The sequence below is a fragment of a genome, unplaced genomic scaffold (assembly GCF_019419815.1).
Source record: "Pyrus x bretschneideri cultivar Hongxiangsu unplaced genomic scaffold, Pyrus_bretschneideri_v1 Contig23, whole genome shotgun sequence".
Classification (NCBI taxonomy): Eukaryota; Viridiplantae; Streptophyta; class Magnoliopsida; order Rosales; family Rosaceae; genus Pyrus; species Pyrus x bretschneideri.
Window position 1 is genome coordinate 5,737,380 of NW_025999535.1, and position 14,106 is coordinate 5,751,485.

At 34.2% G+C, this 14,106-nt stretch overlaps 1 protein-coding gene across 1 annotated transcript; it reads left to right on the top strand.

The window, feature by feature from the left end:
• The first annotated feature begins 4,382 nt into the window (after positions 1-4,382).
• Positions 4,383-12,685, top strand: LOC103927389 (cyclic nucleotide-gated ion channel 4). The gene is given in 8 exon segments (XM_009336305.3): positions 4,383-4,969; positions 4,971-5,070; positions 8,629-8,841; positions 10,151-10,464; positions 10,587-10,695; positions 10,822-11,058; positions 11,251-11,337; positions 11,717-12,685. Coding segments are annotated over 8 exon segments (2,076 nt in total). The 5' UTR covers positions 4,383-4,472; the 3' UTR covers positions 12,236-12,685.
• Positions 12,686-14,106: the final 1,421 nt, after the last annotated feature.

Below are 14,106 nucleotides of genomic sequence, written 5' to 3' on the forward strand. Positions count from 1 at the left end.
ATCGGTTTAAGTACCAAAATACCCCTGGTGATTTCAACTATTAACAATTGTGGCCTAATTTTGGTTTTGTATATTGGGCCGGGGCCTCTGGCTCTGCGTTGGGCCAAGTCAATGGCAAAAGAGCAGGCGTGTAGAGTGACTATCGTGACCACTAGGATAGTGCATAAGCCATTGAAAAATATTCAAGAAATTGGTGGGCAAACAGGGTTTAATTCTTTGGCTGGAAAAATGGGGCTTTATTCTAACATTGAAGAGCTCTCCTTCCCTTCAATCTGAGCACATAAAAAAATAAAAAAATAAAACTTTTTAAACTCAATTAAAAGGTCAATCTGCTTTTCAAAATGTATCACAAGCAAGTCAAGTGACTTAAATTGACAAAACTTTCAATAGAGTAGCTTCGGAATTGATTGCAGGAATTTTACATATGCTTATGTAGTATTAGCACTTACGGCGGCTTAATTTGTGGTAATTATTAGCACTTATGTCGGCTTAATTTGTGGTAATTATTAAGACGTCGGAATTTTTTTTAAATACATTCTATTTTACTTACACTAAGGGGTGGGGAGTGGACTAAACCGCACAATGGACTAGCCATAAATGGTTTGAATTCGTCGTTCGCGAGAATCGAATCTAAACCTAAAACCATTCACTTACAAATGAATAGAAATACTACTGAATCATGGTACCAAGTGACATGAAATGAAAGAACTTTAATAGTTAGTAGTACTCTTTAGTAGTCACATGATAATTAACTATTCCATACTTTCGACCAAAAAAAATAAAAAACACTATTCCATGCATGCAGAGGTGAGGACTGCATTTCCTAATTCTCAGTTATCATCGTGCACACAGACAAAAGTATATAGTGCCGGGCGAGGGGATCACTGTAATGCAAATGGGCAGATTATTCAGAGATACATACAGCCAGATGAAAAAAGAGAGTTTGTTTTGAGTTACGTACTTAGATTATTAGATATATGGTTCAGAATTTCGAAATGTGATCGTTGTCCAAGTAGGTTGCTGTACAAGCAACGGTCTTCACATATACTTTGACAGATAGCGACAAAATATAATTATGAGGAAACAAACGAAAAGACGAAGCTGCATGGAACCTAGCTTCTTCGAACTTATGTGTGGCTGCTACCGCGTCCCTCCCCGGTCCCCTTCCTTTCGTTTCCCCCGCAATACTACTCTTTGCCCCCACCCCTTCTTTTGTTTCCCCACCTCTGTACCTAGCTTAATTAGCTCTATGTCTACAACGCTTTTTTTTCATTTCCCAAACAACCCTTTACAGTGTTACGGATTTACAACGTCGTGATTTTAATTTTCTGGTTATTTTCCCAAATACTGGAATATTTTGAGGCGGTAAAAGGAATATATGGGGATGGGAGCTACCCAAGATCACTCTCACGCAGTTATGCCAAACGGAAGCCGTACATATGTTTTATGGCAATTACAAGTTGCATATGCACCCATATATATACACCCTTTAACAAGAAGGATCCTCATTTAAAAAAAAAAAAAAAAAAAAATAGGAACACCCTCTTGATCGTTGGATTGGCTTTAATGAAATTGTGTGGTTAAGATTAAATCACAGGCCATACAATTTCATTAAAGTCAAATCCAATAGTTAAGAGGGTGTCTTTATTTTTTAGAAAAATGGAGATCCCTCTTGTTAAAGGATTCATATATATATATATATATATGTCTGTATATTTGCGGGGTCAATTTTGTTTCAGCATCCAATCTTTCAATATCAAATCCACAGTTTGAAAATTATTCGTTTCAACATATATAACTAAAGAAAGTTGATGTTTTATTATATAACCAATTGTAGGAGTACTAACCATTTATCTTGATAAATTTCCGACGTAGGATGTACATTTCTTCACATCCTCGCAATAAATGAAAATATATTTCGTGAACCATGCCAACAGAGAAAGACTTCTATGCTGTGGAGAACCAAAGATGCACAGGTGATCTATGACAAGAGATGAGTGGCTATATATATGTCTTTCTTTTAGCTTTCGAGACTTGGAGGTGCAGTCTAACCAAGCTTAGTAGCTAACCCTATCACAGCATAGGATTTGTGAACATGCTAAACAATCTTCGCTTCACTTCACCTCTGGAATTTTGGATGATTATAACCACAGACAACTGCCAGGTTGATTAATTAGATCTCAAAAATGTTCAGAATTTTGTTTTTTCGTTGTTGTAAAAACTAATAAATAAACAATTATATTTTCAGCTCTTGATCCAACAATTGAACCAAAATTCTTCTCTCTCCTTTACATGGAACCAATTATATGATCCCCACACAACTGAAACAAGACATACGCATAGAATTGTGGACCACTGCATCCATTTATCACATGCTGTGTTTGAAACTATATGAGAGCCAGATCAGAATGTTCATCTCTTTCCAACGAGTTGTGTGTGAGACATATATACCCCCACGACCAAAACAGAAAACAAACGAGAGAAAATAAATTGATTCACTCAACTGATCAAAACAAAACCAAAGCTTGCAGGAATCCATGATTCAACCAATACATAAACTGAAACCTAAAACTTTATGATTTTCCGAATAACATGCACGAAAGGAAATTCAGTAAACACATTTGATAATTAATCTTCAAATCAACAAAGATATAATAAGTGTATAGATCATTATGTAGGCGAACCTTTAGTGTCGAGAAATAGGTTTTTCTCTCGATCTTTTGCACGTTACACGCTAATACATGTTACGTTAGTGACACAATAGATGAGTACGTACATTTTCATATGATATAGAGTAATGCTAGGTAGACTAAATTTGTAAACTAAATGATGTGTCCAATGAGAATAAGTACGTTAATCAGTAATTAAAGTAATAATCTAATCATCAACTTATATATCATTTAGTTTGCAAAATTTGGTCTACAAATTTAATCTCCCCATCCTTACCCTATGATATATAAGAGGATTAATTTCCTTAAAAAGCTCTAATTAATTACCCACCCATCGTTAGGAAAGATGACTACTCCTCTCAATTTGATGAATAGGAGTTTTTGAATAATAAATACATATTAAATCACTTTAATTATACACAATTGTTTTTCATATAGGAGAATCTATAATCCTTACTTTCATATGGCTAAAATGATACCACTTTTAACTAATTTACATTCATAAGTAACAAAATCCATTTCATGTACCACAATATACACTAGCAAATCACGTAAAGCTGTCCATACGTGATGAGATTTTATATAACGAATCACCTATATTTAACGTTAAAGATTTTTTTTTATTTAGTCTGCCATTTATGTGTAATGAGATACTTCCCTTAGTTTAAAAAATAAAATATTTCTAAAACATGTTGCAATTCATTTTGGGCAGGATAATGTTAATTAAATTCGTCCATGCGACCCAGTCTTGAGCATTTCAATTCTTATCACAAATATGGGCTCATCCATATCAACTAATTCACCTAGTTGAACTCATTCTTTGTTTTGAGGGTATTGAATTAATAATTTTGAGGTATATATGACCCATATATTTCTTTTTAATGGGGAAGTCATGAATTGGAAGGATTTCTTTCTTTTTATGCTTATTCTTAGTAAGTAAACATCTCATTAAATACTCTTAGCTGCTCATGGAGTGATACTTACATACAACACTTCTCATCCTCTTAGCTCCCATGTGTCCTTTTTTTTTTTTTTTTCTTTCCCTTTTGCATTTCAAGTGACCAAGGAGACTAAGGTCATCTACAATAGAATGCCAAATGGAGGGATATAGTCTTTTTGATAAAAATAAAAAATTAAAAATAAAAAAAACTCATCTCCAATGGAGGGCAAAAAAATTAGCTCATATTGAAGTTTGTTTTTATCTATTGAAAAAAAAAAAAAAACCATGAATTACACTAATCTATGAAAGAAAATGAATGAGTCAGGTTTACTCAATTGAAATTGGAAATAAAATTAGCAAATACAATCACTAATTCACCCAATTATCGAAACAAAGAAGACCCAAACAAAGGTATAAGCACCTAGCATTTTTCCTTATTTAGTGAGAATATAATTGTGATGTCTGCAACTTGTGCTTGTAGGTCTTCAAGAAATTGAGCAAATATCCCCATTTGGATGCTTGGAATTCTTGAAATTTTGGCTCAACTCGACTTTTGTAAAGCAACATCAATGACAGTGTCGGGTCCGACTTGATGCATATATGGTTTGGGGTAATTGGTGAACTGTCAAACAAGTATACATCACCCTGTACAACTCAGTAACCAAAAATTCCAAAGTGGATTTAACCGGAGGGCAATCTGGTAAGTTCACAATCAAATTTGTCATCACCCTCTCTTCCCCCTGCCTAATTCACTGTTTGCTTCCCATCTCTCCAATTATTGTTGTCCTTTACGCGAACACATATCATTTCAAAGCTGCATCAGAACTCGTACCTTAATTCCTCCCATCCCATTACTCATAACCATGCCTAGTGAGCAAGAAATTTCTCAGACTTCTTCACGCATGCATAACTACATCTCCGACGATGAATCTGAAACTGAAGATCACGAAGACCACGAGGTACAAGAAGACGACGAAGAGAGTGATGGAAGTAGTACATCTCATGGAGGAAATTTTGAGAACTGCTTGTACAACAACATGTGTTCATCGCGCCAGAGGAGGAGGCCCGGTTGGTCACTCGGCCAAGTTCTCGACCCGAGAGCGAAATGGGTTCAAGAATGGAACAGGGTTTTCCTCCTTGTGTGTGCAACGGGGCTCATCATAGACCCTCTCTTCTTCTACGCCTTATCCATTAGCCAGAGCTGTATGTGCCTGTTTGTGGACGGGTGGTTCGCCATCACGGTGACGGTGCTCCGCTGCATGACGGACGTGTTGCACTTGTGGAACATGTGGTTGCAGCTGAAGATGGCCAAACGCTACTCCTTCACGGCCATGGTTGGTGGGGATGGTGGAGGAGCCAATGGGCTGCGCGACACTAGTGCCAAGGTCTGTGGCTCTCAAGTACTTGAAGTCGAAGAAGGGGTTTCTGTTTGACCTCTTTGTTATTATCCCAATACCCCAGGTCAGAATTCACTAATTAATTTTAGTTGATGCTATTACAACATAGTTACTTCCGCATGTATGACTAATATTGATTGTCCCACATGACGGTAAAACTTATCTCCATGACAGTGAGTGTGTGAGCTTAAGTGGAGTTGTGTGAATTTAGCATGTCTAAATATAATTAATATTGTGACTTAGTACTACGTTCTGATTGTATTCTTCTTCACTTATAAGTGAAAAGTTTTATGTTCGATTCTTGCCAAAAGTGAATTTGAACTATATTATTGTTTGCCCATTATGAGACTTAGCTCACTTCTTATCCCCTTAGTTTGTTCAAATTTTTTGTGGTGGATTCTTAAAGGTAATCGTTTATTAATCATCATTACTATGTTTATTAATCATCATCATTATCTTTTGTCCTTATTTTTATTTTTTTTCCGTTTGCTGTCCTTATTGTGATAATTGTCGTGGGTTCTCTCCATATCATTATCAAAGATATGCGGTCCGTTTGTTTAAGGCTTGCTGTCTTTATGCATACAGCACACTGCATACGTATTTTGCAGAGAGGAGAGTTTGTAACATGTGAGCTATGTAATCTCTACGTATCCAGAAAAAAGATAGGATGGTGTTATTCACACACTCATTTTTACTTTCTGCTTTGAGCCCCAATATCTTTTTATTTAAATCCTAACATGTGGTGTTATATACACCCTCCTTTTAGTTTTCTTTTGAGTAATACGCGGTGAAAAAATGAATGAGGGCGTGATGGAAAAATTCTTGTCTAAAGCATTTGGTTTGCTTAAGAAATATAGGGTCCCTGTTTTTCTTTATTTGTTATGATTTTTTTTAGGGGAAACTTGATATAAGTCCAATTTTTTGAGCCAATAGTAGGAATAGTCCAGTTTATTAAAATAAGTCCAATTTGTTATATTTAATTATTTAATTATCAATAGTTATCTGTTCAATGATAAGATTTATTATAAAAATCAAATTTCTTCCCAATTATCTCTTTGCTTATTTCTTTTTATTTATCTTTTTGTTATTTCTCGTTCTTCCTCCTACTTTAAACCCCATTTATAGATTTTATTTTTAATTTTTATAATCAACCTATATCACAGGTTAATTATATTTATCTACCTATATGACAGATTCTTTTTTTGTAATCAACCTGTCACAGATTAATGTGTCTTACTTGTAGGTATGTTATGTTTTTTCTACATTTTAATTAGGTTTCATATCTCACGTATAGGTATTATATACATTCATATATTTGTTACTTGAGTTAGGGTAGAATGTTTTGTAGATAAATTTATGTTAGTATATTAGTTTTTTTGTTATAAGATATTAAATATATTATTTTGGAGTTGGAAAATGCATAATATTAGAAGATTTTAATTGATTTTTAATATTTTTAGAAAATATAAAATGAGTATAAAAGAAATAAAAACATATAATTAGATAACTGGACTCATTCCTAAAAACACTCTACATTTTTGGACTTGGATCTAAAAGCCCCTTTTTTTTAAAAGGTATGATTATGGCATTTAATCATTAATTTATTTTCTTATTTTTTTTATTTTTTAATTATTAATTAAATTTTTAATTAATTTTTTTTTTTAACAAGTAGTGGATTGCCTTAGTGGTTAGGACTTTTCTCATCAAGGCACTAACTCTCCCACCTCATTTTTAGTGTAGAATGTGACTCGTATTAAAAATTATTTATTTTGGAAAAAAATCAACGAATATGTTCATTTTCCAATACTGATAAAACATTTTATGTAGACCAAATTTGCCATGCTGCTCTTACAAAAAGGAGACATTTTTTTAGGGACGCTTTGATATAAACGCCTCAGTTTTTAAATGTTATAGATTAAACATCTATTCCTTTTGCAAATTTGATTAAACATTTTTCCCACAATTTTAGTACTTTAATTTTATTTCATTAGAAGTCTATTCAAGTTAGCATTCCTTTTTTTCTTCTATTTTTATGCATCTCTTACTATGATGATTTAAGATTTTTTTTATTTTTTATTAAAATATTTATTTTAGTAAATTAAATAGAACATAACAAAACTTGTTGTTAGGTACATTTGGTTATATCAGTACATTTGATTATAATGGTACATTTGGTTACTTGGTACATTTGAATTTTTGGTCCATTTGGCTTCTTGGTACATTTGAATTTTTGGTACATTTAGTTTTTGGTACATTTGAATTTTTGGTACGTTTGTTTTCAAAACATAAGTTTTATTACGTTTGTCCTAATAATGAGGAATTACCTTCATTAATTATTTTTTTATAGAAAGAGTCGTTAACAATGTAAAAGTTTAAATTACTTTAATTAATTTTTTTAATTTTTTATAGAAAGAGTCGTTAATCAACGGACAATAGCCTTTTTGTTAATTCAAAATTATATGATTTATCGTTATTAATTAGCATTATCTACAATAATAAGGATTTATCTCCAATCAACTAAAAGTTGTTCCAGAGACTTATCTACCAAAAAACAAGACTATCTAGAACATTGTGTATGAATCAAACATATTTTTAAACATTCCAAAAAGATGAATATTTATTTTAATATAGTTTGTAATTGGGTACGTTTTAATTTGGGGTGGGTATGTTTTCGTTTGACGTTGGTATGTTTTCATTTAATGTTGGTACGTTACCATTTGGCATGGGTGTACATTTAGATTTGAAAAGTTTAAATTTTTAAACTTAAATATATTGAAATTATTTAAAATATATAGCAGATATTTAAATGTAAATTAATTTCAATTAATCTGAAGTAGTTCAAGTCTAAGTATCTTATTCAAATGTTTCAAAAGCTTAATCAAAAACTCAAAAGGCATAAATGTTTAGTCTATAAAAGTCTAAAATGAGGCATCTAATTCTAATTTTCTCATCTTTTTTTATATTGAAACTAGAGTAAACTTGATATAAGTTCAATTTGTGAGTTATTATTGAGTTTGGTCCACTTTGTTGGGTTAGGTTCATTTACTGGTTATCCACATCAACTTTTTTTTATATAATATCTTTTTGTTAAATTGTGATAAATGTCATCCCTTATTTATAGGTTTATCTGTTACCCAATTTTAAGATTAAATATAAGAATTAAATATTGTTTCTCCTTTTTACTGCTCCTAATTCACATCTCATTTTTTCTACCTCTATGACATGTGTTAACTAGTCGACATTGAAGATTATATATATATATCAACCTATATACTAGTATGGATTTATAAATCTATGGAAGATGGAATTTTTTTAAAACTATTTTCATGGATGATAGGTAGATTAATTTTTATTTATTTTCATAGATATTTATATCACAATTTAAATGTATTTTATCAATCTGTTGGTATAGGTATCATATATGATGACATATCAATTTTATTCTAACTATTTTACATAAAATTGGTTAGATTTTTATATTTATATATTCAAATTCAAATTTTGAGAGAATATGCATAAATTAAAATTAAGGAACTGGACTAAATTCAGCAACAACTCAAATTTTTTGGACCTGAATCAAAGTACCCTTGAAACGAAGTGTTTTAGCTAATTTGTATTTCAGATAATATTGTGGGTGGTAATTCCTTCGCTATTGGAGAGAGGATCGGTGACCGTAGTGATGACAGTGTTCTTGATGTTTTTCTTCCAATATCTCCCAAAGATCTATCACTCTGTCTGCCTACTGCGTCGGATGCAAAATCTCTCTGGCTACATTTTTGGAACTGTTTGGTGGGGGATAGCCCTCAACTTGATTGCATATTTTGTCGCTGCCCATGTAAGTATTCATCTTCCATAAATCCCACCGTCTCTCTCACACTCGATAGTTTGTTTTGTATATATAGGGAGTCTAACTATAATTTAAGATGGTAATTTATTCATATGATTTGATATGTTATATTGTTAGATTTTTAATTAGGTAAACTAATGCTTAGAGGTTTTAATATTGACAGTTTATTAATATAACATACTAAAATAAGGGAGAGTTTGCAATCCTAGAAATCAATTTGAGTGTGACAGTCGCATAATGTCTTACAAAAATAATAGGTGATATAGTTTATATTTCATGAACATAAGTTATAATTATAATAAATAAATATAGGTATTGTAATATGAGTAATTTGCTAATATTAGGTGGCAGTTTGAAGAAGGGATTTTTTTTCTCTTTCGCAAAAAATAATATTGAGCCCACAATATATATCTGACAAAACAAAATACAAGGTCTATAACATTCTCTTTTTTATGTAAAAATGTGTTGGATTTTCGATCCATGCAGGTAGGCCATACGTCTAGGGTTTTCGGTGGGTGAAAAGTAGTCCACTTCAACCCCACAATACAGAGAAAGATAAGATCAAGAGGCTTAACAAAATGTACCCAAGGCATGAATGATTAATCATGAATTGAAAACAAGAAGAATTTGTCCAACCGTGATGCATGTGATTGGAAATCGTTCTCAACGTCAAGAGATTTTTTAGTATGATCAGCACACGAGATAATACATCATGTGTTATTATGCAAATAGTGGAATATGTGTGTTAAAAACTTAATAAATTAAAACATAAAATTTTCTAACACTTACATAAAAACACGTGGTGTACCACCCGTGTTCCCATCACAATAAAAAATTTCTGAATGAGGGCAAAAAGTTGGACCTTTTTAAGCATTGTCTCACCCACTCGTACTTCAAATTTTATATCCGATTTTTACAACTAGCAAAATAATAATCAAACACGTTTGCTCTCATCTTAAAAACCTTTATTTCTGATCATCATCATATTCATCATATTGTATAATCAAACAAAAGTAACGAATAAAATTAAATATAAACATGAGAGAAATTCACTTCAAATATAGATTAAGAAAGTTTAAGGTCTCTAATTATATTTTCTGAGCTAATACTGTTTCCAAAGACATCCTCTTCAAAACTCTAAACATAATTTGTTTTTATAGTCATCCAAATTAAGTACCATTGTTTAGCGTTTATAGTTTAGAGACTTAATTAAGTTTAGGATGGTACACGGGACACACTTGACTTAAACATGTCTAATTATATTTCTCTATGTCTATAATCTGATGTTAATTTGCAGGCTGCAGGAGCATGTTGGTACTTGTTAGGAATCCAAAGGGCAGAGAAATGCTTGAAAGAGCAATGCAGAGAAACAAGTGGTTGTGGCCTCAGAATATTAGCTTGCGAGGACTCTATTTACTATGGAGCGACAAACACTCTAAGAGAAGCAGCGAGACTAGCCTGGGCGGAGAACAGAAAAGCACGGTCGACGTGCTTAGACAGTGCCGATCATTACGATTATGGAGCTTATTCATGGACTGTTCAGCTGGTCACAAATGATAGCCGATTGGAGAAGATCCTTTTCCCCATCTTTTGGGGCCTAATGACTCTTAGGCACTATTCATTTTCACCTCCTTAGTTCCCAACCTTTCTTAGTTATTTTTATTGGTTTTTTTTAGCTTTATTAACCTTTGTGTTAAGTGTTAAATGATTGAATTATATTTAATTATGTGCAGCACCTTTGGAAACTTGGAAAGCTCAACCGAGTGGTTAGAGGTTGTTTTCAACATCATTGTTCTAACCAGTGGGCTGCTTTTGGTCACCATGTTGATAGGAAACATAAAGGTAAAGAACTTTGCAAGATTTTTAGGATTTATCGTTGTCGAACTATGAACTAGGACACATTTAGACATGATATCGTCTTGTCAAGAGTCTTTATTCATATTTTGATAACATAATATGTACGCACAGGTGTTTTTGCATGCCACAACATCCAAGAAACAAGCCATGCAACTGAAGATGAGAAACATAGAGTGGTGGATGAGGAAGAGGCAGTTGCCTCAGGGGTTTAGACAGCGGGTGCGAAACTACGAGCGTCAGAGATGGGCCGCCATGCGTGGCGTAGATGAATGTGAGATGATCAGAAATCTCCCTGAGGGCCTCAGGAGGGACATCAAATACCATCTTTGCTTGGACTTAGTGAGACAGGTACGTTTCTGTACCCACTGCTAATCTAGATTGACTTTAGTCAAATAATGGTTAGCGCCAGCCTCCATATAACTAAAGTTGAGCACCTCTATGTACAAACATTACTACATGGGTGCATGCATGGTAGTTATTTTTTTATAATATCAACAGAATATATAGAGATAATTCCGTAGTTTTTGAAACTTGTTTCAGGTGCCATTGTTCCAACATATGGATGATCTGGTTCTTGAGAATATTTGTGACCGCGTGAAGTCTCTTATATTCCCGAAAGGAGAAACTGTGAGTTACCAATATGACTATTCTTTAATATAAATGTGCTTGTGGCATATGACAATTTATCTAGCAAAACTCATTCTTCATTTTGTTGGATTGGAGGTTCTAAGTTCAAATCCCATAGATGATAATTGTTGGTTAAAAAGAACTGTGACCATACTCGTGGACCTTATAGTTTTATGTGCAACTTAGGCCACACTCACAGCAAGAGACGTTTGATTCTAGCAAGAGACCTTCGATTCTAGTTTAACTCTATTACACGCTCATTGAATGATAACTTTCAAAGTAAAATGTGGTAGCATTAGTACATAGAATAAAATGGTTAGTCCTGCCTTTTCTTTACGCAATTCAAATTTTAGCAGTAACCTTTATGTGCTTCATACAGATAACTAGAGAAGGAGATCCAGTTCAAAGAATGCTGTTTGTAGTAAGGGGTCACCTTCAAAGCAGCCAAGTTCTCAGAGATGGTGTGAAAAGTTGCTGCATGTTAGGCCCTGGCAACTTCAGCGGCGATGAGCTTTTGTCGTGGTGTCTCAGAAGGCCCTTTATAGAAAGACTACCACCATCTTCCTCCACATTAGTCACTCTTGAAACCACAGAGGCATTTAGCCTTGAAGCTGAGGATGTGAAATACGTGACACAACATTTCCGTTACACATTCGTGAACGAAAAGGTTAAGAGAAGTGCAAGGTACTACTCGCCTGGTTGGAGGACTTGGGCTGCTGTGGCGATTCAGTTGGCTTGGAGGAGGTACAAGCACCGTTTAACGCTGACTTCGTTGTCCTTTATAAGGCCTAGGAGACCTGTGTCAAGGTGTTCTTCATTGGGAGAGGACAGGCTCAGATTGTATACGGCCTTGCTGACGTCTCCAAAGCCAAATGATCAAGATGATTTTTTTGATTGATTATAGAGATCAGTCAAAGGCTGTGTGCGTTGTGAAGTTTGGTTATGTTATAATTGTTGAATTGTAATCTTGTCTTGGCCCAAGACAATTGATCCGGTTCATACACAAAGAAAGATCCATGCACATGCTAGAGAGTTCTAGTAAAGTTCAAGTTGGTAGAATGTATGCATAAATATCTAAGGCTTTTTGTTGAAAGATCTAGAATATTGTAAAAATGTGTGGTTGTTAAGCATTAGCTAGAAAGTTCTAGCAATGCCAAAGTTGGCAAACCTTGCCTATAAATAGGTGAGGTGGTAAGCTATGTGATGTAACAGCCAAGAAAGCAAGTAGTGAGAAGTGAGAGTGCCAAGTGCCAAGTGAGAAGAAGCAACAAAGTTTCTAAGAGTGTTTGAGTGTTTCCTCTTGTGCTAAGTTTGTGAGTGAATAAAAAATCTTATGTAATACTTTGAGGGGGCGTTTGTTGCGCCGGACTATCTCGGATTGGATTAGCTTCAAGGACTAAGCTGGACTGGCTTAGACTAGACTAAACTGGACTAACTTAGTGAAGCGTTTGGTGCAGTATTGGACTAAGAAGCTGGATAATAACAAATTCTAATATTATATTATTTAATATATAAATTATTAATATTTTATTATGATCTTATCTTTTTCTTCATCTTTTCCTACCATTTCCATCCCACCATTTTCCTCTTCTCTCATCGTCCCACCTTCTCCCTCTTTTTTTCCTCTTAGACCTCTCAATTCATGTTTCTTTCTCATTCATGGTCAAACTCCTTATTGATTCCAGTGTCTATTTCTCTGTCCTCCCTCCCTCTCTAGCTATGTGTTGTTCGAATGGAACCTCACGGCTCCAATTTTCCCAACGAGTTGCAGGTTTCCCGATGTGTTTTTTGGCCAACCCTCATTAAATTGGATGAAGTTAGCACCGCCAAAAAATTCATCACCATCCCTAGACCGAGATCTTAGCTTTGAATGCTCGAATCTGTCATGGATTTGAAGAAGCCCAAACAGGCTGAGACTTCCAGGCCATTTTCCGGCCACATTCGACCACATTTTGGCCTTTATTCAAGTAAAATCGTAATCTTGTCACTCCTAGCTTCAATTTGGTATATTTTATATGAAAGTTGGTTGTGAAATGGATCTGAAAGGGAGTCGGAAAGTTGATTGATCTAGGTGACCGGAGATGACGAGGAGTCTGTCGGGAGTGGTCGTTGAGCATGGACGAGGAAGAAAGAAGGATAGTCTTAGCTAGTCCCATGGTTATTGGGGGGTCTCGCTAAGACCTCTTAGTGAAGGTTTTGTCCATGCTAGTCCCCTTTAGTCTCATTAATGTTAGTCCCAGCATGGAACAAACACAGTATTGGACTAATAGCTAGTCCAGTCCAGTCCAGTCCAACTTAGTGAGGGCAAACAAACGCCCCCTGAGTATTCTTTCTTTCTCTTGCCTATCAATTCTGCTGCATTGCATTCTTGTTTGTGAGATAAACATCTCCAAAATAGTGAAGTATTTTTAAGTCCCAACAATAATGTCTCAATTTTGTATAAATAGAACAAAGGAAGGCCATGATATTAATGGTGTCTTGGGTAATAATTAAGTAAGTACAATTATGAGAATGTAAGGGGCAGTAATAATAAGTAGAATTATTAAAATCTCTATTAGCATATAAATTTTCTTCAGTCTCTAGCTATTACTGTAGACCAGGTGCAGGCATCATTAGTTTTAGTTTCCCTCTAGCATGCACACTTATAGTTAACTAGTGCTGCCTCTCGCCTAAACACTACTAAGGCCCTTCATTTTGGCATACGTGTATAGGGTTGGTTTCAATTGAATTTCTCACTAAATTCAATGCATGCATGTAAGAAGAAACGGA